This window comes from Anopheles ziemanni, chromosome 2 (genome assembly GCF_943734765.1).
Source record: "Anopheles ziemanni chromosome 2, idAnoZiCoDA_A2_x.2, whole genome shotgun sequence".
Lineage (NCBI taxonomy): Eukaryota > Metazoa > Arthropoda > Insecta > Diptera > Culicidae > Anopheles > Anopheles ziemanni.
Window position 1 is genome coordinate 52,197,408 of NC_080705.1, and position 25,783 is coordinate 52,223,190.

Consider the following 25,783-nt stretch of genomic DNA (forward strand, 5'->3'; position numbering starts at 1 on the left):
TGGGATGTATTAATCTTAGCCAATGGTACTTAAAATCGTTCGCCAATACAACGAATACTACTATCATTTACACGGGGGCAGGAAAAGTTTGGTTTTTAACTATGTACAGTTTATGTTTCTTTCGAAAACGCTAGAAAATAAAAAGGGGGCGAAATGGAGTTAACGATTACAGTGCATGAGTGTCTTACCTCGTTGTGATCACGTGGTAGTCGAAGGGCGACCCGAAGCACTAAGCAACTTTCAAGCAGCGAATATCTTGCCGACTGGATCTTTGATTTTTAGAGATTCATCATTGCTGGAGAAATGTGCTCATCGTCTATGCCAATTTTACAACGTGCATGGGGGTTTGGTATGAATAAAATTAATGCTGGCTAAAATTATCATACAGAACGCACAAAAATAATGCGTAAGCTAAACTCTTTCATATACGGCTGAATCTACCATATTTGGACAGAGTATTTCTCGTGAAGGTTACGAAAATGTGGAATGTAATAAAAAAAAAACCCAACCGCATCAGCCAAGTGAATGAGTATTTCTAAAAATTGGTATGCGCAACAAAACATGAACGTAAGTAATTAATGCAAAATATCCAAGTATTTTAGTTAGTAGTGATATTTTGGAGTGCTTTCAATTGCAATTAAGTTTTCTATTAAAAGGTACTGTTTATCGAAGATGCCAGTTACGTAATGGACATATGGACGAAGGAAATGTTTTCCTTTTGCTGTACACGAAATTGAATACACTTGATATTAAACTTACTCGGGGAAGTAAGTTTAGGACAGTTTTGTTCGATGAATGCTTTGGGCTTTGCTTTTTTCGAGGCTGTGCTATAGGTTGTGTGGTCCGTGACCCAAATGAAGATAACCTTTAAGCGCTGGGACGCATCCTCGGCATTGTGCAAATCCCAACCAAGGCTGGTCCCCCCTAGCGTACTCAGTATCCACACGAAAGAGGAAAAAAAGGAAAAGAGATATAAGCTCTTAAGCGGGCATGGCTAAAGACAGTCGTTATACCAGAGAAAAAAAAATGTACTGCAGGTTTGTGTTAGCCGCATCGACAAATCTCACTCATTCAGTCATGCTCGTCTCATGCAGGCGTTTTCCCAAACACAAGATTCATGACACTTGCGGTGCTAAATTAGCCGTATCTTTATCTGGTTTTATCTCGCTCCTATCCACATGAGCAGGCGCAGATGGGCCCGCCGCATCGTTTACCATCGCCGGCGGGACGACTTCACTGGCCGATTGCTCGGCGTGCCTTGCACAGAACGATTGGAAGTCGTCCGTCATTTTCCAGTTCTGCTTGTGGGCACAAATGAAGTGCGCCTTGCTGGAACAGCCCTGCCGTAGGCAGCTTACGACGGCCCCGTAATGTGTGCACAACTCGCATTGGTGTCGACAGCAGTTCCAAATAGCCGCCTCCAAGCCAACGATTCGCGTTCCGACCATGTAGACGCCCGGGGCCCACACGAGACAATCCTCATGTGTCCACACTTCGTAGGTACTGTCCCCGGCTTTAACCATGCCATAGAACATATCGGTCATCGCCTGCTGCCTGTTGTCGTCTGCATGCTTCTCTTGCTTCAGTGCAGCAATCTTAGACCCACTAGGACCAGGCAATTGGACGAGGGTAGTACTACTTGCCGCTGCATTTTTTCGTTTTTTACTTTTCGGCTGGGACACACCGCATGAAATGGATGAAATAAATTAACATTTGGTTTTTAATGCCATTTATGTTTGAATTAAACTTACCGCCCCCAGTTCCTGCAGTAGCTGCTCACGTTTTTCCTTCGCTTGCTGTGATTCAAGTGTTTCGCGCGTTCGCTTAATGCTAAAGAAATCCATATCGACCTGACTCTGTACAAATTCGCTCGAAGTCGTACTGATGATATACGGACCAAACAAATCGCCCAGCCGAAACTTATGCGGACCGGTCTTGCAGAAGACGCACATCCAACTCGTGTCCGTCGTATCGGCATCGTACTTTGTGCTGAGGGTGCTCACGTGCAGTCCGCGAATTTTGCTTCGCTCAGAGTTGTTTAGGCTGCTACCAAACTTTTTCGTTTTGTTTTGAGCCTTCTCCCCGTCCTCGTCGTTGATGGGGGTATTGATCACCGTATGGCTGCCGTCCGACTTGACCTGCACGTAAGGCCCCTTGTACTTTCCGCTCGTGTCTATACTGGTCGCATTTGCTGACCAAACCATGGAGGAAGAAGCTTGTTCGTTGTTCTTATTGACGCCGCCTTTGGCTTTTTTGCCTACGTTGCCTTTCTTGCCAGATCGGCCCCCTCCGTCACTTCCGGGCGAGGTAGATTTTCCCTTTTTTCCCTTTTTCTTTTTCGCAGCTAACGCTTTCAATCCCGGCATCGTTGGCGCTTCCGGACCGGCAAAAGGGCCGGAATTCCCATGTGCACAGGATTTCTTTTTCGGCGCCCGCTTCCGTTTCACTGCCGGAGTGCTAGTTACCATTTCGCCGGCCACTGATTTTGTCCCATTGCCACGCTTCTGGGCTGGCGTTAGTGGTTTTTTGCCACCCTTCGCGCCACTGTTGACAGCGTCAGTTACACCTCCTTCCTTCATCGTCCCATCGAGGACAATGGAGTCGTTGCAGGAAAGCTGCTTTAAAACATCTCCATCGGTTATGCCACTTGACGAAAGTGGCCGATTTCCCGCATTTAGCGGGCTTACTGTTTCGTGATTTTGACAACCATTGTTTCTGTTGCTCACGGTTACTCCTGACGCATCAGAATTGTCCGGCAGTTCCTCAATTCCCGCAAACATTTCTTCCAGTTTATTTTCCACCTGATAAAAGAAGAGGCAGTAGTTATTAGACAAATGTAGCAAAATACTAGCAGTAGAAATTGTTCGATGTTAATAGTATTAATAAAGGTTGCGTAAAAAAGTACTTATTGCCAAAGATTAACTAATCAAAAACATTGTGAATCTGAATATTTGATTGCTGGTAGAGCCATGATCGCTTTTAATGAATTTATCTTAAATATTATAATTACAAATTTGTACCCGGAAATACATGTCCAAGCTCATTTTAAATTCGTTGTTACTTCTTTTTCATTTATGTCTGCGTGACTATGCTTTGGTGGAGTATGCGAATCCAGCTTCTTGGGCCTCCTCCATACTATCACGTTGGAAAATAGAGACTGGCAACATCATGGAAAATAGAGGCCATGTGTCACAACACGTTTTGTTACACGTTTGTAAACAGTATTGCCATATGTGTCAATAGCTGCTCGCTCTGATAGAAATGTATAATAAATCTGTAACTGTCGTTTTTGGGTATTCAAAAAAAAACACACATGAATTTCATCCAGCTTTATACGCAAATCAAACCGAAAACTTGAATAAAAGTTTCCAGAAATTTTAAAATTAGTTACCGAAAAAGACAAAAGCATCAAGTGGGAAAAATAGAGGAACCAAGTAAATAACAATAAGTTTTGATAAGAAAATTAGAAAAATACAAAAAGGAAACTACTATTTATTGAGTAAGTTTTCATTTTAAGTTGTGGGAGCGTATGAAAAGAGGATGATCAGCATACTGATAATTGATTAATAGAAGAAACCTAACAAACTAATAATTTTTCAACATTTTTTCATCAATTTTGCACTACGCGTTTCTTATTTGATCTCGGAAAAATGGTAAAACAAACTCGACCCAAACTATATAATCGCTTTGGTATAGAGCACATCTCTTACGATAGGATTGTAGTAAAACAAAACAAAAACTCAAAGGTGATTATCATCCTAAAAAACGTTTGAAGTCTCACTACCGAATAAGATACGTCCGGTAGTTCCATTACACAATTGCTTCCATGTGTAGTAGCGAACGCATCATTTACTTCTATTTTATATCGATTTAAATACATTCGTATAGCAAAAAAACTTACCTCTTCATAGCTGCTATCGGAAGCATTCGTTTTGTTGCCTTGTTGATATCCCGTTTTCCCCCCATTTGCAGAATTTCGTTCCCTAGGGCCATTACAGTTTCTCTCCGGAGCGACCGCATCGACCGCGGTCCCATTACCGATGAGAGATTCTTCGCTTTTGTTCGATATACGCTTGCCCACGACGGTTTCGGACGAGACCATAGCAGCAATTTTATCCAGCGCGTCATAATCGATTGGGTCCGATTTAGTAGGACCTTCTTTCTGTACTCTATCGCCGGCAGTTCCTATGGCTGAGTCTGTACTGTTGGGTGCACTATTGAAGACAGCTTTCCCATCGTTTGGAAGGCCAGTGCTGACGCCCCCATTTCCGCTCATCAATTCCCTAACAAGAGAGGAAGAGTGTATGCTTGGACCAGCCTTTGCAGTGCTACTGTTTATATTGCTTTGGATGAGGAGGTTCTCCTGCTGTGAGTGCTGCTGAACCGTGGGTGGGTCGCGTGGCCCTGTGTGGTTTTCTTGTGGTCCACGGCCACCACTATGGTGTGCACTGTTTATCCGGACACTGTTCGAACCTGGACCATGGCCGTCGTTGCCCGCTAAACCATGCGTCAGGGCATTAATACCTTCGATTGCAAGGGCTGAAATATCACCACGCACCACACTACCCGGCCGGAGTGCTTCCAGCTCTCCAATCGCCGGGCCGTCGACATTTTTCCCAATTGGAAAAAAAGTATTACTTCCGTCCACTGCCGGTGCCGCATTCATTTTACTGGTTCGTTCCGGTTTCCGTCTTCGACGAGCGTTACTCCTGCCATTCAACGAATCGACTGAATCCTCGCTCGATGTGATGCTATGGTTAGTTGGTGAAGCGGCAGGATTGTTGTTGGATGGCATGGTAGAAGAGACACCAGCGTTCGGGCCCTGGGAGCATCCTGGGAGCAGCGAACCGATGCTGAGTGCTGCCCCGCTACTGTTACCCGAATCGGTCGACTCGGTCGCAGAAGCCAATGCGGACGTGTGTGTGGCGCTCGGCAGTGGCAAATTTGTGCTGCCTAAACAATCCACACCCAGCTTACCATCCATTGCCACCGATCCGGCGAGCAGAAGGTTTAGTGGTGGACTTCGACTGCGGCTTGGACTCGGAATGCGATGCAACGAGGACCTTCCAGGAGACGCTACGAAAGGAATAGTGGCATTATTATACTTTTGGGGTAGTGTGCCTGAAGGAAAACTCAAAACAACAACTTACATCGTTTGGGGGAAACCGACAGTGTGTTACTGTTTTGCATCGTTTGCATTATGAACTCTTTTACCAATTCCGCAGAGTCGGCCGCAGGGAGATGGGGGAACTTCTCGAAAAAGAAAAAAATAATTCAGTTAAAATGCACCTCTCGACCCGTCCGCGCGTTTTCAAAACTTACACAATCACGACCATTTTTACTGTCCATCTCGCTGTTTATCTGCTTGGCGTCCTTTATCAGCAGTCCGCCAGTGACAAGCGTGGTGGGATCATTGGCCGCACGATGGGTTAAATCTGCCCCGAAACCATTGCCCCCGTTACCACCACCATCGCCGATTGTATTTGTGTTGCCACCGAAACAGTTCATCGTATTGCCTACGGCAGGACCCAGGTAGCCGCTAGCACCTTGCATGCGTTCCTTCAGGGCTGCCACGGTGGTGGTAGTCGATTGTATGACACCGGCCGAAGCATTCGATGCAGCTGACGTACGCGTTTGATGATTACTAAAACGAATCGGTTAGAACAAAAATCAATTAGAAAATAATAAGCTTATTTTCCGATATTTCATATCACTCACGTGTTGTGTAGCCCACTATCTCCAGCCATATTGTAGATGCTGGGACTAGGAATGTTTGATGGCAGTGTGGACGCCGAGGACGAACACGTGGACTGCGACGATTGTGGCGCCAAGGAAGATTGTGACTGTACGTTGGTGTGCGTCGCCTTCGGTGAGGGTGTACTTCGTGAGGCGGATGACAATGACAGATCCACGGACCCTAGGGGCATACCCACGTTCCGCCCATATCCTTGCAACAAAGGATTCATTTCCAGGTTCTAGAAAGAGGTAACAATGGTTTCGTCAAATTTAATCAACCACTTTCGGAAACTGTGACTGACTCTTACATTCATAAGATTTCCAGTTGTACACCGGTACATCTTGTCCTGATGAGTTGGAGGAGTGTGCCATGTTAAAGGGGATCGGGCCATCGGTCGTTCACTCGACATGTGCGCAAGCTGTGGCTGGCGGGGAACATATGAGGGTACCTTGAAAGAAGAACGAAAATAAATCATTATTAAACCACAGGAACATGAGTAGAACATTTAACAAAAAATCGCCACTGGTACCTGCAACGGATTCCACGATGTATTTGGTTGTCCAAGTCGCCCATGCGGTGGATTATGGCCGGACATGGCTAACGTTTATATGGACAGTGGGCAGCAGTTTTGAACAAGTTCATCCGTGGTTGTGTGTTTCGCTTTGTTTTAGCGCGCAAGAAACGACTGATGAATGGGTATTTTTTATCACACCTGGTTAAGAGTCATAATATCCTTCAACGAGCATAAAGAAACTGCAAGGAGTGAATCCTTTTCTGTGTACTTTCATATATTATAGAAATAAGCAATTAACTCAAGAACCTGTTAGACGTTTGCCAACATTTTATCAATATTTGCAGCGAGACGGCGCGAATAGGGTAAACCAACTTTGTAGGTAAAACAATAGGTATGACGACTAGCATTATAATGTATGGCCAAATCAACCACGGTGATGCATTGTACAGATGATGTTCCAGTCTGTCTCGGCGCTGCTACTATCTTATGGCAAGCATATCTTTTTGATAATGATGATGATCGTTGATTATAGTAGTGGCAAGACTGCGGCACAATGATCAGCCCTTCATTCGCATACCATCGATCTGTTGACCAAATATCCGGCACACTGTTGTTGCTGGAAGGCTCCAGGTTATAATAGCGAACGCAATGTGTAAAAATCGATCTGCTAAACTTATGCCCACGGACTGCGAGACTCATCGGTCGGACGGCTATACTACACACACGCATGGACACAGGTACATGTTCATTCACACACATAAACTCACGCACCTTTCTTTGATTCGAGGATACGCTGCGCTAGCCACCGCCGTCACCACAGATTTACGCCATCCGGTGGCGATTGAACTCTATTTCCCGGTGGTAGTCCGCACACCCTCGCACTTTGTTTGCGTTTTCACTGAAAAACTTCACTTTATCTCGCACAAGCCATTCATTTCGCAAGCACAGAAAAATGCGTTTGCTTTCCTTTTGCTGCGCTTCTTGACTCTGCTTTTGGGTGTTAGTTTTCTTGTTTCTCTTTAGCAGCCGTCGGCTCAGCCATTGACAGCATAATTCCCCTGGTAGCGTTACGTTTATAACGTCGTGTTGTTGCTTGTATGTACGTGGAAAATGCACTAAAGAGCTAGGTTTAAGAAAGTTTGAGAGTAATTTTTCTTCAAAACAAGTTTCAAAATGCTTAGCAAGTGCAATCAATAAAAACAATTTTATCGGGTTTTACTAAATAGAAATGTGTACTGAGTTACGCGGAGAAGATAGGTAGTTGAAATTATAAAATTTATTTAAAACTGATCGTTTATATGATACAAGAATGTTTGACAATAACAATTGACTTATTCAAATTAGCCACTTCGTTATTGTGAGAGGTTTTTTTTTCAATTCAAATATCTACATTGCGCTAAGCTTGCTCTACCAGAGTTTTCGCAATGTTTTGCTCCCGGATCTGTTTATCGTATCGGTCGTAATTTTGTATAGATCCAGCGTTAAATCCTCAAACTTCTTATCCGCATCAACCTCCATCCAATACTGATCATCCTTAAGTACTGCATATTTTTGCATCACTCTTTTCTGGAACTCTGCAACCTCGTAGCGCTCGTCCCCGAAACCACCCCGCTTGGCGATGGCTTCTGGTGACAATGTTAGCAGAATGACCAAATCCGGCTTCAGCAGACCTGCTTCTGGTGCCTTACACCATTCCATATCCAACCCCTTCGCAGCACTAAACGCCACACCGGAGAACGAATACCGATCGACGATCAGGTGGACTCCACTTCGTAGTAGCTTTTCCATTTCCTTCATCTTTTCCCATCGATTCAGTGTAAACATAAGATGGATTCCTTCATCCGTGAAGTCATCCTTTCGAGTCAGGTATCCATTGATCAAGTGGCCACATTGTGTGGTCCTATCAGGAAAGTTCATGAATTGAGCCGAGTGTCCAGCATCGTTGAGTTTGTTTACTGCAAACGAACGAAATTTGCTTGTGGTTTACCCCATGTAACTATCCGACACTGTTCATATTACCAAGCTGCTTGCATTGCGTTGTTTTGCCTGCTCGATCACATCCTTCAAATACAATAAAAACCCCTCTTTTCTGCTGCTGTTCCGACATGATGTTGCGAGTTCTTTCACGTAGTAACTTTATATTTTGGCGCAAATTTTGGCAGAACTTGGCGAACTGGCCACACATTGTACAACTCGAAGTAAAATTGAGTTGAAATATCGAAGCTATAAACATTGATCCGGTGAAAATATTGTAGGTCTGTTAAGACAATATGTCACGGGCTGGTTTTCTTTTTTGCATCTATTTTGCAAAATTAAACTTTGTAAAATTATAAAACGCCAAATATTAATCATATCAAAATTGTTTGGTTAAATAGGACGAATAACATATTTAGTTCTTTCGCCTCCGTTGTCACGAAAATATTTTCAATACTCAACCTTTTCCCATAGGGTAATGCTCAGCTTGACGTTTCAAACGATAAGTTCAAAAATCTTTACGCTTCTGTTGTTTCTTGCTCGTCGATCTATTTGTTATTTTAAATTGGTGTAGTGATGGGAAACCTGATTCCCTGCAGGGATTCGAATCTTTCTGTTCAAATCCATTCTGAGATCCGAATGATGGAAACTCAATCTATTTCCAATCCATTCTACCCAGCGTTCGATTTGAGTAAACTGAAATCAATCACATTTTCTTTAGATCGACTCGTTACGAGACTAAGTCGACTCACATAAAATTCAAATAGCTTCGGATCAATCCACAATCCCATTCGAACCAAATCTTTAGAATCCGTCAAATGGGATTCGAATCTTTGGAATGCGTCTAGGGATGGAATCTTCGGGTCTTCCGAATCCTGATTCTGCCGACACTACACGTCAGTGTAAAAGTATTATCGAAATAGTTTTCGTTGCCGTTGCTTATTGCACCACAATTGCTAGCAAAATGAGTGCTAAAAAATATCTGAAGATGCCGGCACAACAACCCGCACAACCAGCAGCCAAGACGGAGAAAGAGGAGCAGCTGTGGAATGCGCTAAAGCGGCATATTATGCGTGAGCGTGAACGTAAAAAGCAAGGTAGCATATAACACAAAATTGTTTGGGCGTTCCGCATTAAACGCAATTGTTTATTTGTTTGATCTGCTTAGAAATGGAAGCGGAAGTCGAAGAGGAACGCCTCCGGCGGGAGCGCGAGGAACGAGAAAAGCAAGACGTAATGACGCTCGGTGAGACGAAAGAACAAATTCTGATCCTGGAAAAGAATTTAGACGATTTGAGAAACGAGAAACAGCAACTTTTCTTGCAATTGAAGAAGGTGCTTAATGAGGACGACAACCGGAAGCGGCAGATGAAAGAGTTAGTAACGAACCCGAAGATGTCCGGCGGGGCACTCCACACTGGTTTGTGCTATTGCCTGAATCCATGGTGACTCGTTATCTTTTGTTTTGCAGGGAGATGTTTGCCATACAAAATATTCCTCAACAAATTTTCCTACCCCAGCGGCCCATGCATCAGCCGCACCAGCACTTGATGCATAAAGTGAGTCCACCCGAAGTTGTGATCACGTCGGATCGTATATTCAACGACGCTTACCCCAACTTGCAGGGCAACCCGCAGGTTCATGCGGTCAAGCGGACACATAGTCCATCGTCACCGCACCACCATCCGGGCTACTATAAGCAGCCCAACCTGAATAATCAGCCGTACCTTCAGCCACAGAGTAAGTACACCCCCGCCCAATTAATGCCTAGGCCACATCCTCCAGATCGTGGAACGGTTTTTTCTCCACTACAGCGCTCAGTTACGGACCAATTTATGTTTCCGTACGTCTTAGAGTTCCATACTAATTCATCTTGTTTCACCTTAATTATCCCAACGCAGTCAATGTATCATTTCAATATATAACCAGAGTTTTTGTTTCTAGCACACATTCAGTACAAAAGGCGTTTTCCGCTCCCGGAGGATGGTTCGCAGCAAATCGATTGTTTATTGAATTCATTGCGATCTCTGCTACCAAAAAGCAAATACAGTTTAATTTTCTCTTTCCTTGCTGCCTGCACCCCAAAATAGTTCTTGGATCATTATTTTGAAATCGGCAAACTGAGCGCTGTTACAAGATGTCTTTCAAGTGTCTTGTTTTGCAAAAATCCCAACTGTTCGTCTCCTACCAGATTATTAACCCACCGTTTGTTCTTCGTTGTTTGATTTTTTTTCGTTTCTTTCTTTCGTTTCATCTTTTTCTATCTTCGTCTTTATACCTATGTTCTATATTTATATTTCAAATGGTTGAATTTTCGAATAACAGAAATCGAGGAAGGCAGACGGGGCGGCGAAGTGCCTCGTGCCGTTTTGTGGAACAGTGAGTTGAAATTCCATTCTTACCACATTTTATTTTGTATTTTTCATTTTTTCATCGTCACTCAACGCACCTCGGCTGGATCGATGAGTCAATACAATACCCCAAAGTATTTGGAAGAACGGAAGTCTGGAAGTTGTCTTGCGAATATTTAGATTTAAGCTTTTTTTTTGAGCTACAGGTTATGTAACCTAATTACAAGAATCATAAGAGATTGAGCATAACACTTGTTCCCAATTACTTTGGTGGTACTGTTAGGAAAGTGTGTAACAGTTCTGATTTTGTTCCGTGTGTTCTGCTAGACTTTTTTTTCTTCATCAATTATAATATCCCAATATTATTTCATTCACCTGTATAATGTGTGCGCTAAATATAACGGTTAGCTTTGAGTTCATTTGTTAAACAATCTGTAAGATGCTTTACTCAATGCTTTGATCACCAATAGCACCTTTTGTCTGTTCGCTTATTTCGGTAACTGCAAAACGAGACAAACACATCTGCTTTAGTAAAAATTGGTCTTGCGTTTTCGAATGAGTAATCCTTACTGCACGAACCAACTCACCCCATCCTTTCTATCGAGTACCCCGGTGTCCCAAACTCTGCTTTGTCGCTTTTCTTTTGTATATCTTTAGTTGAGGTGCCAACCAATTCCTCTAGCAAAAATTTGCCTTCCCCCCAAAAGCGTGTGTACAGTGATCCGATATGGTGCTGGGTGTAATAGTTTCATGGATCATTTTGTATTCATTCTTGTATGGTTAGCATGGTTCGAAATTTGTCCATGTGGCTAAACATTGTGGCAAAAATCCTAATACAATAGGACCATGCCTCTTACATTTCAATTGCTCCTGGAAGGGCATTTGTAAAATCTATAATGTGTGTCTGAGTGTGTGTATGTGTAGTTTTAGTAGCTGCCTGTTAAAGCGAATAGTATACAGAGCAGATACAAAAACTCAGTATGTTTTTTTATTAGCTTGTTTTACCATTTGTTTTTTTAATTAATTAAAAACCAAAATTTAACAATAACTAAAAATATATATGGTCCAGAGACAACATGTTTTGAGCATTTTTTCAATTTACTACTTTAAACAACTGAGGTGGTCTATAGATGTATATACTTTATCAAAGCAGATCATCTTATGCCAAATTTTTAATGGTCTCGTCATGGACGAATGCGAAAAACAAACCTGAAATTGCTCAACGTTGGAAAACAATGGCAAATTAATTTAAAAACTATACAATACAAGAAAGATTGTCATTAAAGTATTAAACAAGAGTATTCGCTTTTTTACTGATTTACTTGAGCGAGAGCTATCTCAATTTTCAATTTGTTTCACAAGTTAACTACGATTAATGTCAATATTAGTTTTATTTCAATTCAACATTCAATAATAATGTAATTAATTTTGTAAATAGAATATTTTTTTCAAATTGGAATGTGGTATTGATTCGGTTGTTTTGCGGTGCAAGTGAGTGTTATTGTAGTTGATGATAATTTGGCGCAAAAGGAGTCAATCAAATGTATTTGTAACATTGGTTTTCCATCGTGAGAAGAACATAAAAGGAAAGCAAACAGACCAACGTTCAAAACCGATGAAATGCAATATGTGTTACATTTTACAACCCCCGTTCTCCTTAGTGCGTGTGTGGGTGTGTGAGAGTCTTTTTTGTTTGTTTGTTTGTTTGTTTGTTAGAAAAAAGTATGCCCGAAAGCTAATAGTCATATAGTATAGCGTTCTTGGTGCTGATTGTGCATTCCGAATAACGATAAAATTATAAAATCCCCTTTACAGAATCCCAATATTGTCCGCCGGTCGGCTTTTACCAAGCCACGATTCCATCGAACCCGCAAGATAGTCATGGACGTCCGCCGCAGCCGCAAATACTGTATCCGTACCAGAGCAATCTGACGCTGCCGATGCGCCAATACGTGGATCTGCCGGTCCAGCCCGGCTCCCTCATGCATACGAAGCCAGAGCAGCTGATGAGCGGGAAAGTGGGTCCCCCGCCTCCGCAGGCAAACATTTATCACATCAATCTCGATCAAACGGCAGCGGTATTGCACGGTCAACCACCAGGGCCGCCGCCCCAGTTGAAAACGATCACGATTGAAAAACTTCCACAGGAACGACTTATTCCCTATCACCTTGATCTAACGAAGCTCGAAGAACGTAAAGATCTGCGACCGCATATTCCACCGCCGCCACATCAAACCGGAATCGTGGCCACGCATCTGCCCGAAGGCATCGTGTATGCACCCCCCGGTCTTCGTCCTGGTGCCATTCAAATGCACGCAATCGCTACGAACCAGCAAGTAAGCGCCATAGATTTATCAAAGTATAGTTAAATCTTATCCCAATAATGTATATGCTACTCACCATCACTCTGCATCAATTCAATGCTGTTTCATTTATCTATGTAGAATTACTAATTTAAATATTTTGTTAATTACCTCCATCACTGGACATAACCTCTGCACAACTAGTTGATGGACATGCTATTGGTTTGATTCTTTTTCGCTTATTTTCACTTACTTCTTTTGCAATGCTTTTAACTCGTACTGCTATCGTTGAAATTAATGGATGTTCAATTATAATACAAAAAAAACGCACTAGCATTATGCCAATCGTAATATTCCGGCATTTACTAATCATCATTACACCCGAGATCGTATGTAATTTAATAAAACAAATTAAAACGTTTTAGTTGCTTTTTTATTGTTTTTATTTTGTACTGGTACAACAAAACTAACCAACGCTGAAACACTCCCAAAACGGAAAATTTTAGCATTACAAACCACATGTTTATTAACCCTTATGCCATCCTCTTCACGCACTTTTAATTTATTCACAACGTGTTTAATGCGAATTGCACACTGCCTTCATATATTGCAACCACATTGCAATATCAATGTATATGAGCACAAACGAAAAAAGAAAGCAACGAAAAGTTCTTTTTCTTTTGCGATTACCTATCTATAGTTACCGAAGAGTGGAAGCATTACACAAGGCTACCCACCGGCAAGGCCGCCCCACATCAGCAATCCACAGCAACCACCGCCTCAGATGCATTACAATCGCCAACGGTATTGAGTGATTGTGGGAAACGGGAACCAGGGTTGACTCGTACCATCCGTAAAAAGGGTGGGCGGTTAAATGATAATCCACGTATTAAAACTGTAAGGTGATCGTAAAACCATAATCGTATATTTGCATCAATAAAATAATTGACAACCATGAGTAGATACATAAATCAAATGTTTTATTGGAGCTCCTGTGTGAAGTGGACAACATGTTAAACCGTTTACTACATTAAATAAAACCTCATCATTTGGCGCTGTAGTTTTTGAAATGTTTGTTTTCATTTATTATCAAGCTTAAGCTTTCGAAAACTATAAAAGCTAGAAATAGGGAAAACAAAAATTACAAATTATCAACATAACTTTTCAAAGCACTTGTGTCCTAACTTGGTAACAGTACTTGTAAGTTCCAGGAAATTATGAATGTGTGAGTATTTCAAAATTGCTTGCCTTCACAAGAAACGTGTTGATTACGGTTGGCAACATAGTTGTATATTATCAGTAAAATTGTTTATTTCATATGCAATTATGGCTTAAATTTACGACCTATGTGACTGAGCTGAGTTATTCCAGTTTGTTGTAGTGCTCTAATATCGCCATAGTTTCATTTTTGGTGATTTATATTTGGATGAAAACGAACTACCCATGAAAAGACAAATTATATCATGCAGGTTTCTTGTGTGCTACGGGTTTCGTCTAGTCTATCACCTTCTATTTTTTGTTTGAACTGCAAAAAGCTGCTATAAATGTGACATCTTGTTCTTTTTTGTTGTTATCAACCATCGATTTAAATATCTATGGATAATCACGTGGTTTATAACACGCTTCACGCGACACATGCTGAAAGGAACACGAGCCGCGGGGCATAATTCGTTGCAACTTCAACATTTTTCAAGTTAAGATCAATTACTGCAAATTTGTAAGAAAATCTGGGAATAGTAAAATTTTCTCTTTCGTTTCCGTTTTTTATAAACTTTCTTTGTATAGCACTTTGTTCAAAGTTTAACTTTATATTATTTGCATTATTTTTATGTGTGGGGAATATTGTTACTTTTTTTAAATTACCTTTGTTATAACATTCTTTGCAAAGATTGCTTACCATTTTCATTTTCGTTTGTTAGCTTTAATTTTATTTCGAATTGCAACAACGTGTGTGTATCTATCAAAGGGCGAAACAAAACGCGCATCCACGGCGTCTCTTATCTCTTACGCGGTCTTATCTCTTCTATCCGGATTCTGTGTTTGGACAGTTCTAAATGTAATGAAATACTGAATATATTAGGTTGTATTGTTTATGAGAGTGATCTTACATAGACGCTTATATCTCTGCCACAGTACAAGCTTGCGCAGTTTTATTCTGACACGTTTTATTAAGTTCGAAGGAGATCGGCATGGAAAACATGTTGAGCACAACATGGCAATATATAGAAAATTATACTACACTAACTAACTCTTTGATCGATTGATGGGTGTGAGGGATGTGAAAAAAAAAATCGTTGTACCCTACATCAATATGCAACTTAGCTGTTGAAATGTTTCATATCGTATGTGATGTGTGCATTATCATCTACTGTTTTATTCCACTATGGTAAATAAATGCTGTCGGTTTCTGTATAATGATTGTTGCTATTTTGGTTAATCTCTCCCCAACGTCGTTACCTCTCCTAACATGTAAAGGTATTTTTGGTGGCATACATTTTGCATCACCCTTCGTGAGTCGTGAATGATATCTGACTATCTGATCGAGTTAATATTACTCCTAAAATATGATCTCTTAAACACTATTCAAAAACTGTTTCGTTCTATTCCACGCTCAAAAATTCCAAAAGATAAAACTGCTAAGTGGCTTAAAATATGCTGTATTTTGTTTGCTTTTCCTATCCATGGGCTTTAATGGTGCGGTCCACGCTACATCCATGTAAGAAGCGAAACATCATTTCTAACTTTTTGTTTGCACCGGTTTTCTGTTGATACTTGTTTTTGTGTTTGTTTTGTATTATCCTTCAATTTTTTTGTCGAGCTATTTGAAATTGCTACATGTGGTCTGTATCGCAAACAAACAGGTTTGCACGGATTGCGATTATTTGTTCATGTTTTTGCTTACACCCAAAGAAAGTATATACTTAAATTATTTTCATACTTTTTCATGTAAATTAAAGCTTACCTACAAATTGCTTTTGTAAACACATTTAAAATAGTAAGTCGATTTTTTTAAGCACTGGTCAGTTGGATGGGCCGCTATACTGTGTATAGTTTTGTGTTGTATCAATCTGTTGTCAAGAGTGATCGCAAAATTAGGTGTCTACATGCTACATATAAACTGTTGGAGGAGTTTGATTCGATTGCGTAAAGTTACTGATTTGTTGGCAACGATTATATATTCTCAGCGACTTTTGGCGTGTGTGTATAAGCATAATATTATGTGAAGCATGACACATCTACGCGTACGAACGCAAGACCTAGACGAAAGGTCCGATGATACTTTTCTTCTAATTTAGATTGTCGCCGTCAGAAGAATCGAAACAATTGATTGAGAAAACATAATTTAATAACATAAATTCTGTCATATGCTTCAGAATAAGCATGTGATTGAAAAACGTTTGCCCAAATGGTGTGTGTGCTTTTAACACATCGTATAAATACCAATCCGAACCAATCGTCCTGCTGACAATGTAGTTGTGCGTACTATCGTTCGTATACCCTTCTTCTTAGCGTAATTTTCTTGAGGGATTATAAGACTTTTTTTCCATTTGTGTACGTGGATAGTCAGTCCTCCCCTGTACGGTATCGGTTGGGATTCGAACGCACGCCATCGAGGTGGTGAGCCTCAGTGCTCATGGGCCGATTTTCGAACCGGCGCTACCGCTCGGCTGTGGCGGACCCCCCGTTCATATACTCACAACGATAATTTTGTTGGTAAACTATAATCTAAAAAATATTCGTGTAAAACAAATTGAAACAGAAAACACTGGGCCATTTAAACGACGTTGCTCCCATCCGAAATGCTTCATAGCGTGCAGTACTCAACCAGACTAGGGATTGTTTTAAGGAGTTCATCAATGTTGTGCTCTCGCAGATGTGCCACCAGTGCGTCACTGGAAGAATGCAGCTGTTTGACGAAAGTTTGTAGGTTCTCTACAATCTCCTTCGTCATCGATTCCCCGTTCAGGGTGATCTGTTCCGCGAGCTTCGCACCGACGTTCGATTGCACCAACAGCTGATCCAAGTTCGAACCGCCATCGGTGGTTTTGTTGTGGAAAATGGTTGTCAGTATGGTCAACGCAATGAGCGCCTCGTTCTGCATCACCAGGTGCGTGGAAGCGAGCATACCGACCATGCTGGCCACGGCTCCATCGATCGCTACAAACGTTCGCAGCCCGGTGTCGTCCAGGGTAACCGAGTCGCTATCCTTTTGTTGGTAGTACGCGTGTTTGATCAGCCAAGCCATCAGCCGAAGGGATTCTCCCAGCACGCCAGTGAACTCGGACGTTTGGCTCCAGTGCACCAGCTGCTTGACTAGCTTTTCATTCTGCAACAATTCCGATGCAAGTTTGGCTATAGGAAACAAAACAATGTAGCTCAATTAGAATACATTACACACACATACATACGCGAAGATAGCAAGCACATACCTTGTCCATCCACTGTCATGCGGAGGGTGCCGAGCAGTTTGAATACGACCGGCGCCTGGTGTATTTCCAGCATTGGCAAAATAATATCCACCAGGCCTGCCTCGATGAAGGCGGCTTTGTTCGGTTTGGGAATCACTATGTTCTTCAACGTACTTAACAGGGCATGCTGAAGCGTCATCTGATGCTCGGTGCCATTATTTTTCGCCAGTATTGCTAGAGTAAGAAGTAAATGAATTTAAAGTGGTAAGCAACGCAGTGTGCTGTTGCTGTGGATACTTACAGAGTAATTTGTGGACAATTTTTTTCTCAACCATATAAATGCAATGGCTATCGGTACGGGCAAAGTTACCGAGCGCCAGTACACCGGTGGTCAGCAGTTCCACATCGTACGAGTCCAGCCAGTCCTCCATGCCCTTCAGCAGGGGCGTCGTGTAGAGATAATGCATCGATTTATCTGAAACATGAGGTAGCGACAAAAGAGTGGCGGTAATTATCAAGGAAAATTTCAACCATTTTTAATACCGCACCTACCTCCCGTCAGTATAAGCACAATCAAATCGCATGCCAATTTCATGAGCACTCGCGCTTCGTCGGTGTTTGCAAACGTTTTGTACTTCTCTAACAGCTGGTAGATGGTTTCGCAAAGACCTTCCTCGGCGAGCAGCAGTTTGACGTCGTCGTTCTGTGCCTCGTAGTGCAGCAGGGCCAGGCAGGACTCGGCTATGTCGGGGTTGGTACATTTTGCCAGAATTTTTGCGATAGTTTTGTTCAATGACGGCGCGAAACAGAGATCGCTTATCTGCTCGGTAAGGATGCTCAACGGTGGTAGAATACTTAGCAGCAGCTCCTCGTGCTGATCAACATCCGTTAGACAGCGGGTTAGGATTTTTTCCAGCTTATCGATTAGCTTGAGCTCGACGGCACGCTCGGCAATGTCGTCACTGCCGAGCAGGTAGTTCGAAATAAGGCCGCACCGGACGCGTACGAACTGATCTCGGTCCTCGCTATCCGTGTCGACGTCATAGTCCAGCAGGGCGAAGAACCGTTCGTCCACTCCGAGCTCCTTGATGATGGCGCGGGCGTCGTCGTTCGCATAGCAAATGTTGCCAAGCGCCCGGCACAGCTGAGTGGCCAGTTCGAGCGAAGCGTCGACCGAGTTGTCCTTCGGAGTTGGCACGCGCAGTAAATCCGTGAGGCGCCGGATAACGTCCTCCTTGGAGAACTTTGCACGCTGGTTATCCGTTTTCGCAACCTCGGCAATGCAACGTGCTGCCTGAATGTGCACCTTGGTATCATCCAGCTGGAGCAGCTCTAGCAAATCGTTTTTAATGTCGTATTTATCACAGAGGTTCGTTTCTGCATCTGATATTTGCTTCAGCAACGGGAGGGCACGCTCCGAATTCTTCTCCAGGGTGGCATTCTTAAGCCCCGCGATAATTTCGTCCATTTCGGCTAAAATAAATAAAAGGTAGTGAATAGAATTTAGTGCGTTGCGTCGGTAAATGCGTTGATGGATAGACTGAACAAATTCGAAATTATTTTTTTTCACACGTGTTTAACGCTTCAAGCACAAACATTTAAAATTAAGTAGACTGGCCAACCGGAAACATAGCTAGCAACCGCAAGTTCCCGAAGGAGGGATGGGTAGCAGTAGGGGTTTATTTAGATTGAGTTAAATCGTTGAGACGTTACTTTTCGGTTCACAAATAGACACAAACATAAACATATAACACGACACAGCAGAGACGTACGGGAACCTCGACTATCTTTGGAAGCGCCAGTAATAATAGATGTAAACTAAAATAAAACCTCCCCGTGAGCCACACCAGGCTCACTTTAAGGCGCGTTCACACACTACACTATTTATCGATCGAAGGGCGCAAGGAGCAGTAAGTTTGCATTGCCGATGCTTGTCCTCATGCGTTGGCGTTACCTTCCATCGTGCCAGCCGGATCCGCCGTGTGCTTGTCGAGTGGTGGTTGATGGTCTCTATGTGCGCAAAAGCCTGCCTTCAGTACATTTAGTTGCTGTCCACTGCAGCCCTGTCGGGAATGGTTTGCAGTAGTGTAGCACGAAAATGGTGTCTGCACCAGAACGTGTTGTGCTAGCAGTAATTCGGATGCAGGGTACCCTTCCGATTAGACTGAATACAACTGGATACTGCGGTCGCTTCGTGAATCACTTGGAAAGCTTTATCACAACACCACCATGCACATCACAGTAGTGTTGGGAGAATTGGGATTCGGAACATTTGAAGACTCTTGGTCCCTCGACGGATTTATAGAACCGGAGTGAATCCCATGTGGTGAATTCGGAACAGATTTGATACGACCGGACCCGATTTGATTCAAACTTGATACGAATACACGCTACCGTACTCGGATACTCGGGGTCCACACTACAGCGCGCCGTCGCCTGACAGGAGCTGAACTCCATATAAAAAAAAACCTTGCGCGATGTCGCGCGAATCGCTACTCGGGGTCCATACTACAGCGCGACGTCCCGTCACGAAACGCGACGTCGCCTGACAGGCGGCCGAACTCCATATAAAAAAAAAAATGTCGCACAAATCGCGCTAGTGTAGAAAAAGCAAAAACGCTTCTTCTTCTTCTTCTTTCGATATGCGAGTCGGGGTATATCCTCCTACGCTAAGTCGAACAATTTGTTCCCTTACACGTAATCAGAGGCGTACCAACTCTGTCCGAACTCCTATGAAGGGGCTCGTCCTTTAGGACCGGCTATAATAGCCATATGTCCACCCGCCGTCCACGGGAGGGATAATTCCTTCCGTTGTCAGGACACAAGAACTCGTGGTCCGCTTGATTGTCTCAAACGGCACGAGATGTGCGGCAGCTAGGATTTGTCTGACCTGAGCTCCAGCTCGGCGTCACCACGCGGTCGTGCCGTAACCTTACTTTTCCGCTAACCCTTTCAGGAAACTTATGCACTGCTAACATCCGCTCTGATGCACTGCCGAACTGAAACTGAAGCAAAAACGCGACGTCGCGCTAGCTCTTGTCAAATGTCAATTCGAAACGTAAACAAACCGACAGCTGGACAAAACGTAAACAAGCCGAAACACAAACGCCAGTTCCAGTTCGGTAGTGCATCAGAGCGGATGTTAGCAGTGCACAAGTTTCCTGAAAGGGTTAGCGGAAAAGTAAGGTTACGGCACGACCGCGTGGTCACCCCGAGCTGGAGCTCAGGTCAGAAAAATCCTAGCTGCCGCACATCTCGTTCTGTTTGAGTCAATCAAGCGGACCACGAGTTCTTGTGTCCTGACAACGGAAGGAATTATCCCTCCCGTGGCCGGCGGGTGGACATATGGCTATTATTAGCCGGTCCTAAAGGACGAGCCCCTTCATAGGAGTTCGGACAGAGTCGGTACGCCTCTGATTACGAGTAAGGGAACAAACGTTCGACTTAGCGTAGGAGGATATACCCCGACTCGCATAGCGAAAGAAGAAGAAGAAGAAGAAACACAAACGCGAACAAAACGACCAATATTCTCCACGAAATATCGGATTTTTCGTTGTACTACTTATTTCTAGCCTTGAAAAATGCAATTCACTCATCAAACTCCGTTTTAATTGATATTTTTACCAAAGTTTTTTGGGTGCCGAAACGTAAACAAACTGCTCTTCAACAAGTAGGAGATGATGTCAGTTCCAGTTCGGTAGTGAATCAGAGCGGAGGTTAGCAGTGCACAAGTTTCCTGAAAGGGTTAGCGGAAAAGTAAGGTTACGGCACGACCGCGTGGTCACGCCGAGCTGGAGCTCAGATGTCGCGCGAATCGCGCTAGGTTTTTTTTGCATGGAGTTCTGCGCCTGTCAGGCGACGTCGCGTTACGTGACGGTGCAGTCTGGAAAGCGTGTCAGGCGACGGCGCGCTGTAGTGTGAACCCCGAGTTAACCGAAAAACATTTTTCTCTTTTCCTCCATTCATTAAAAACATTCTTATTTTTGTAGTTGAATTCCTGAACTTTTTTTTTATTTTTAGCAGCAGTCTTCTAGCACCTTTACACTAGAAATGTATGCTATGTTTTTTGTTATGCAAAAGTTAGTTATTTTGGCATTCGGGATTGAAGATTGGAGTCTCAGATCGGTTTCGAAACGAAGGATTCGATTCCATACAGAGATGTGCCACCACTAGTGGCCACGTCATTCTGTCATGAGCTCCCCGAGCTGTCCAAAGGGTTTCTCGAAAGTGTGTGTCATTTTTCGTTCGTGGTGCGCGGATGGTGGTTGCTGTTTTTCTTCGGTACTTCCCAGCGCAGCGGAGAATATTTTACGAAAATAATTCGCCACGTTAGCTAATAGAAGTAAGCGGTCTTGTAAAGTGTAATTCCATTTTAGCGTACGACAGCAAATCCATTGCACGTAGCAGTTGTGCTCAAGAAAAGTCCGTCGAACGAATGCGAAATGAAACGTCAAAACCCCGATGCAATTTTACACGCAGTGCTGTTTCGTTAGTGGAGTGTGTGCGACGATGAAGTAAACGATTACAAAAATTTGCTACGTTTGATGAGTTGGATGTGTAAGAGGAAGGTTTTCAATTGGTGATTTCGAAAAGGTTCGCGTGAGCTAGCACTGTTTGGCAAGTCAATTAATGTTAAATCTTGCCTGGGGAAATCTTAAACTGGTGCAAAGTTTGGTGGGCGCCTACGACGTGGATCATTGTGGTGTGGTAACACAAGTGGGAACAGAGAAAAACCAGCCAACAAGGGCGTAGGACAAAGTCCGGGTCTGTGTATGGTCGAAGAAATAATTGGAAACGCTCTGACCCTCTTTAACAGTAGCAGTTGTTTCCTGTAGAAAAATTGCTTTCGTTTTGGTTCAGTCCGTTCTGGTGTGCCAACAAATGTGTGCAAAATCTAACAAAATGTAGCGGAAAGAGGAGGAAGAAAGGGGTATATTATAATGATTCCGTGCGTCATCGTCAATGAAGCATCTTCTGCTTTGAACAACAAATTCTCTATTACCAACCGTTGTGCTGTTCCGTGGCAATAAGTCGTGGCAATGCGTTGTGCCCTGTGCGTTCCTGTTAGTGTGGCTGTGTTGGTAAAGAAAGGACGATTTTTTCGGCACCCTGTCGACGAGAAGTAGGTCATTACCATCGCGAGCTGTCGGATCCCGATTGAGGGAGATTCGATTTGCATCGTTTTGGAAATTCCTCTACCTTGAGAACAAGACAAATGTTTACACAAGGTACACTTGCTGTGTCCGTATTATTTACTCATTCCTTCCCATGGCAAATTCGACGGATTTACTTTTACCAATTGCTTTGGGTTGCTTTGAAGGTCTTGGACCTGTTTAAAGAAACAGGTAGTAAGAATGCGATTGTGGGAACAGTGGTTATAAATGTCAAAGCAATCGCGCGTGGATGCAACATGGATTTTAGAAACGAACGAACAAAAATATTGTTAACAATTGGCAACTCAAAATCAATTTGTTTATGGGTGTTTTCTTACATTATTCAATTGAATAGAGCATTTATTAGTCATTTTAAACATCTGATGTGAAACTCATGCAAAAAAAATGTTACCGATAGGTATTTTAATCATGTAGAATACTAATAGTCCGTGTGCTTCTTTATTAGGCATAAAGTATTCCTAGTTTGTTTGGTGTGAACTAGCCCGTAAAATATTCAGTAAGACTTACATTTATTGTAAAATTTTAGCCAAGTTCCCGTGGGATTAACGCCAGGAAATGATTGACGGTTTTTGAGATAATTTGCTGACGGCTTGTTGCGTAGATTGTGGAAAACCTGTTCCCGCCGAGCGTTATCTCTTACCAGTTTGCAAATAATTCAGAAAATGAAACAAGTGATACGAGCACCTTTTTTGAAAATAGAAACGTCCCCATAAATCGCCGTTGGTTCACGACGCAACGACAAAAGGTGGCTTTGTCTTCGCAATTGTCTGGAGGAGATTGTAACTCTTTAAAATGTGTAAACATTATTCTGCAGGTCGTTGCAACCGAAAAGCGAACAATGCCTTAACATTGGACCCAAAGCCTGGGTGGGTGGACATCAATTCATTCAAATGATTGCGATCGACGATATCCGTGTTGTAGTCCTTATTAAAATGTCTTACATAACAGGAAGAATGAAAACAATTTGTTATCTAAACAGCACAATAGAGTTCATAATACACCTTTGGCTAACACCGCTGATCAGTATCAAATTCGATCCGAACAAGCAAACACAAAGAATTCGTTTCAATTTCCACACACGTGGTCAAACACGGATGTTCCAAATAAACAGAGCAATTGGAGCTATTTCTAAATGGGCATGCTTAAACACCAGAGCAACGAGGTACTTTTAGATTGTGGACTTCTCGTCCAACTGATAAGCGGAGCCGTATCTTGCCATATCGATCGTGACGTGTGCATCGTTTCTACCGGAGCATTTGGACGCGTAGCGGTTGGTTCGTTGCTGAGTTGAAGGTAGTTCATGTAGGATCTCCTTGAACCGATGGTCACGACGGCAACCGCCGCAAAATAAAGCTGCCTTCATTGGGTCAGTTATACCAACCAGCCATTGCTAATGTGATCGTGTAGAACAGAAACCCCCATGGCATTCACTACGCGATGAATGCTAGATTTCAAGGTTCTCGAGGCGACGATGTCTACAGCACTGTTACTAATCTGGCCAATGTCAAGTTCAAATGTCTTGCGGATGAATTTGATTGGTCGAACAAGATTTGATTTTGCTCAAAAAAATCATCAGAAAAACGAAGTGGTGATTTTTTGCTAAAAACGCTTGCGCCATTCGCTTTTTAGGTACAAACTTGTTCATTATATTTGAAGTACGTCGCAGCAGACGTGGCATCTTAACAAACCGCATGAAGTATAGAAATTAAGCTTAAATAAATACAGATAAGATATAGATGGTGTTTATTTTACACACAATTTATTAAACGTACACCTCTAAAAATCACTACTGTATGTTTACATACGTCGTGCCACCTGAAAATCTTGGCGATTAGCTCTGAGGAATATAATCTTCCCGGTTGTGATGGTAGAATTTCGGTGTCACTGTGGTTTCCAGAGCGCAGATAATTTAGTATTGGTGGGAGAACAGTGAAACTCTTCACTGTTTAGATTGTCACTGAATCGTTAACGGGTTTGATCTCAATCACGCGGTAAGGCCGAGAATAGTAAGCAGAGCTATCAAAGTTTGTTGATTGTCACGTAGTAACCGCAATATGGCTGGTCTTGCACACGTGCTATTGATAGTGGCGAGGTCGGGACCGGCAGAGTGTCGGCCGGTGGGTCTTTCCCAATGAATTGCGGGAATGATGATGAATGGGGAAATTCAAACCAATTTGGAGTAGCGCGTACATACCAGTTACCATTCCATATTAACGTGGCTATTTTGTTGTTTATTTTTAGATTAAAATAACGTACATCACGTTTGGATGATGTCGAACCCACCTCAATACTATGGCATGCCGAATGGTTTCCCTCATTCGTCCAATGGGCAAACATTGCAACAGCAGCAATTCTTCGCCATTCCTCCCGGAACCGTTAATCCCTCGAAAGGATCGATGGTACCATATGGGCCTCCAACTGCGATGATTGGAGGCTCCGTAACGCCAGTGCAACCCACGAATGGCCCCCAGATGGTAGGGCAACCAGGATACAGCGCGGCACCGATGTCGATGCCATATTCGATGTCTTCTCAGCAGCACCAACAGCGTGTCGGCAATTGGGTGGCTACGAACGGAAATAGTGCGACCTCATCGCGAACATCTTCTCCCGCTTTGGGAAGTGCCGGAATGCCGGTGTCAGTGTCAGCAGCCGCTGCTACCCCGCCAGGCAGTGGAGTTGGAGCAAGGAGCTTTCCGAGTCTCGCGAACAGTAATGGTACCAGCAACAATAACAACATTAGCCATCCGCCAATAGCATCTAGTCAAAGTCAGGCCACAGCGACGCCGCAAAGCTTGCAGGTTGCTGGTGGGGCTGCTCGACCCCCGGTCGGGGTTGGAGCAAACAATGGCTACAATCTAAGCCCAAACAATAACTGGTCCGGTGGGAATGTAGCACCTCCGGGCGGCAACTTGATCAACACGCCACCGAAAAGTGCTTCGGGAATGTCCACTCCACTGAATGCGTCGACGCCGACCCTGACTGGACCGTTGCTGGCGGGTGGACAGCAACAACAATCGGCGGCAATGCAGAAGCTGTCGGGTAATATACAGGATTTAAATTTAAATAGGGCTCCGATGCAGCAACAACACTCACCACCAACGATGAGTAATGGCAGTAGGGAGCAAACGCATGCGCAAACCAATGGTACCCCGATGGCAACAAGTGCGCCGCAACCAGCCCAACAACAGGAAATGGCACGTCCGACGTACGGTCATCTGCCTCCTCCGTTGAACCAGCAGCAGCCGCAGCAGCAACATTATCAACAGCCTCCGATGCAGCAACAACAACAACCACCTCCAATGCAACAACAACAACCCCCTC

The 25,783-nt window shown here is 43.2% G+C and overlaps 4 protein-coding genes across 4 annotated transcripts; 1 reads left to right on the plus strand and 3 right to left on the minus strand.

The window, feature by feature from the left end:
* Window positions 1-961: 961 nt before the first annotated feature.
* On the minus strand, window positions 962-7,218 carry LOC131289554 (uncharacterized protein CG5098). The gene is made up of 9 exons (XM_058318875.1): window positions 7,023-7,218; window positions 6,267-6,449; window positions 6,045-6,185; window positions 5,719-5,975; window positions 5,323-5,644; window positions 5,151-5,250; window positions 3,902-5,076; window positions 1,752-2,801; window positions 962-1,673 (listed from the first exon to the last, which is right to left on the minus strand). Exons 2-9 carry the CDS (start codon window positions 6,330-6,332, stop codon window positions 1,116-1,118), a joined length of 3,669 nt encoding a protein of 1,222 aa, XP_058174858.1. The 5' UTR covers window positions 6,333-6,449; window positions 7,023-7,218; the 3' UTR covers window positions 962-1,115.
* A 405-nt stretch (window positions 7,219-7,623) lies between these two features.
* Window positions 7,624-8,436, minus strand: LOC131292620 (thymidylate kinase). The gene is made up of 2 exons (XM_058320845.1): window positions 8,271-8,436; window positions 7,624-8,206 (listed from the first exon to the last, which is right to left on the minus strand). The coding sequence occupies exons 1-2, from the start codon at window positions 8,434-8,436 to the stop codon at window positions 7,659-7,661; spliced, it is 714 nt and encodes a 237-aa protein (XP_058176828.1). The 3' UTR covers window positions 7,624-7,658.
* A 701-nt stretch (window positions 8,437-9,137) lies between these two features.
* LOC131292468 (uncharacterized) lies at window positions 9,138-13,826 on the plus strand. Its single transcript, XM_058320832.1, has 6 exons — window positions 9,138-9,322; window positions 9,394-9,601; window positions 9,697-9,965; window positions 10,551-10,604; window positions 12,392-12,912; window positions 13,580-13,826. The coding sequence occupies exons 1-6, from the start codon at window positions 9,190-9,192 to the stop codon at window positions 13,688-13,690; spliced, it is 1,296 nt and encodes a 431-aa protein (XP_058176815.1). The 5' UTR covers window positions 9,138-9,189; the 3' UTR covers window positions 13,691-13,826.
* A 2,698-nt stretch (window positions 13,827-16,524) lies between these two features.
* Window positions 16,525-19,438, minus strand: LOC131284712 (GTPase-GDP dissociation stimulator vimar). The gene is made up of 5 exons (XM_058313577.1): window positions 19,243-19,438; window positions 17,841-18,761; window positions 17,590-17,763; window positions 17,310-17,522; window positions 16,525-17,232 (listed from the first exon to the last, which is right to left on the minus strand). The coding sequence occupies exons 1-5, from the start codon at window positions 19,247-19,249 to the stop codon at window positions 16,685-16,687; spliced, it is 1,863 nt and encodes a 620-aa protein (XP_058169560.1). The 5' UTR covers window positions 19,250-19,438; the 3' UTR covers window positions 16,525-16,684.
* Between the last annotated feature and the right edge of the window lie 6,345 nt (window positions 19,439-25,783).

Bases quoted from the DNA above. Each gene is read 5' to 3' on its own strand.
- LOC131289554 (XM_058318875.1), bottom strand. From the start codon at position 6,332: ATGTCCGGCCATAATCCACCGCATGGGCGACTTGGACAACCAAATACA. The intron at 6,186-6,266 runs GTACCAGTGGCG...TCTTCTTTCAAG, and splicing joins CATCGTGGAATCCGTTGCAG to GTACCCTCATATGTTCCCCG. The intron at 2,802-3,901 runs GTAAGTTTTTTT...TTCTTTTATCAG, and splicing joins CCGATAGCAGCTATGAAGAG to GTGGAAAATAAACTGGAAGA.
- LOC131292620 (XM_058320845.1), bottom strand. From the start codon at position 8,436: ATGTGTGGCCAGTTCGCCAAGTTCTGCCAAAATTTGCGCCAAAATATA. The intron at 8,207-8,270 runs GTAATATGAACA...GTTCGTTTGCAG, and splicing joins AACGCAATGCAAGCAGCTTG to TAAACAAACTCAACGATGCT.
- LOC131292468 (XM_058320832.1), top strand. From the start codon at position 9,190: ATGAGTGCTAAAAAATATCTGAAGATGCCGGCACAACAACCCGCACAA. The intron at 9,602-9,696 runs GTTAGTAACGAA...TTTGTTTTGCAG, and splicing joins CGGAAGCGGCAGATGAAAGA to GGAGATGTTTGCCATACAAA. The intron at 12,913-13,579 runs GTAAGCGCCATA...ACCTATCTATAG, and splicing joins CAATCGCTACGAACCAGCAA to TTACCGAAGAGTGGAAGCAT.
- LOC131284712 (XM_058313577.1), bottom strand. The intron at 17,764-17,840 runs GTAGGTGCGGTA...CTCATGTTTCAG, and splicing joins TGTGCTTATACTGACGGGAG to ATAAATCGATGCATTATCTC. The intron at 17,523-17,589 runs GTAAGTATCCAC...TTCTTACTCTAG, and splicing joins AATTGTCCACAAATTACTCT to CAATACTGGCGAAAAATAAT.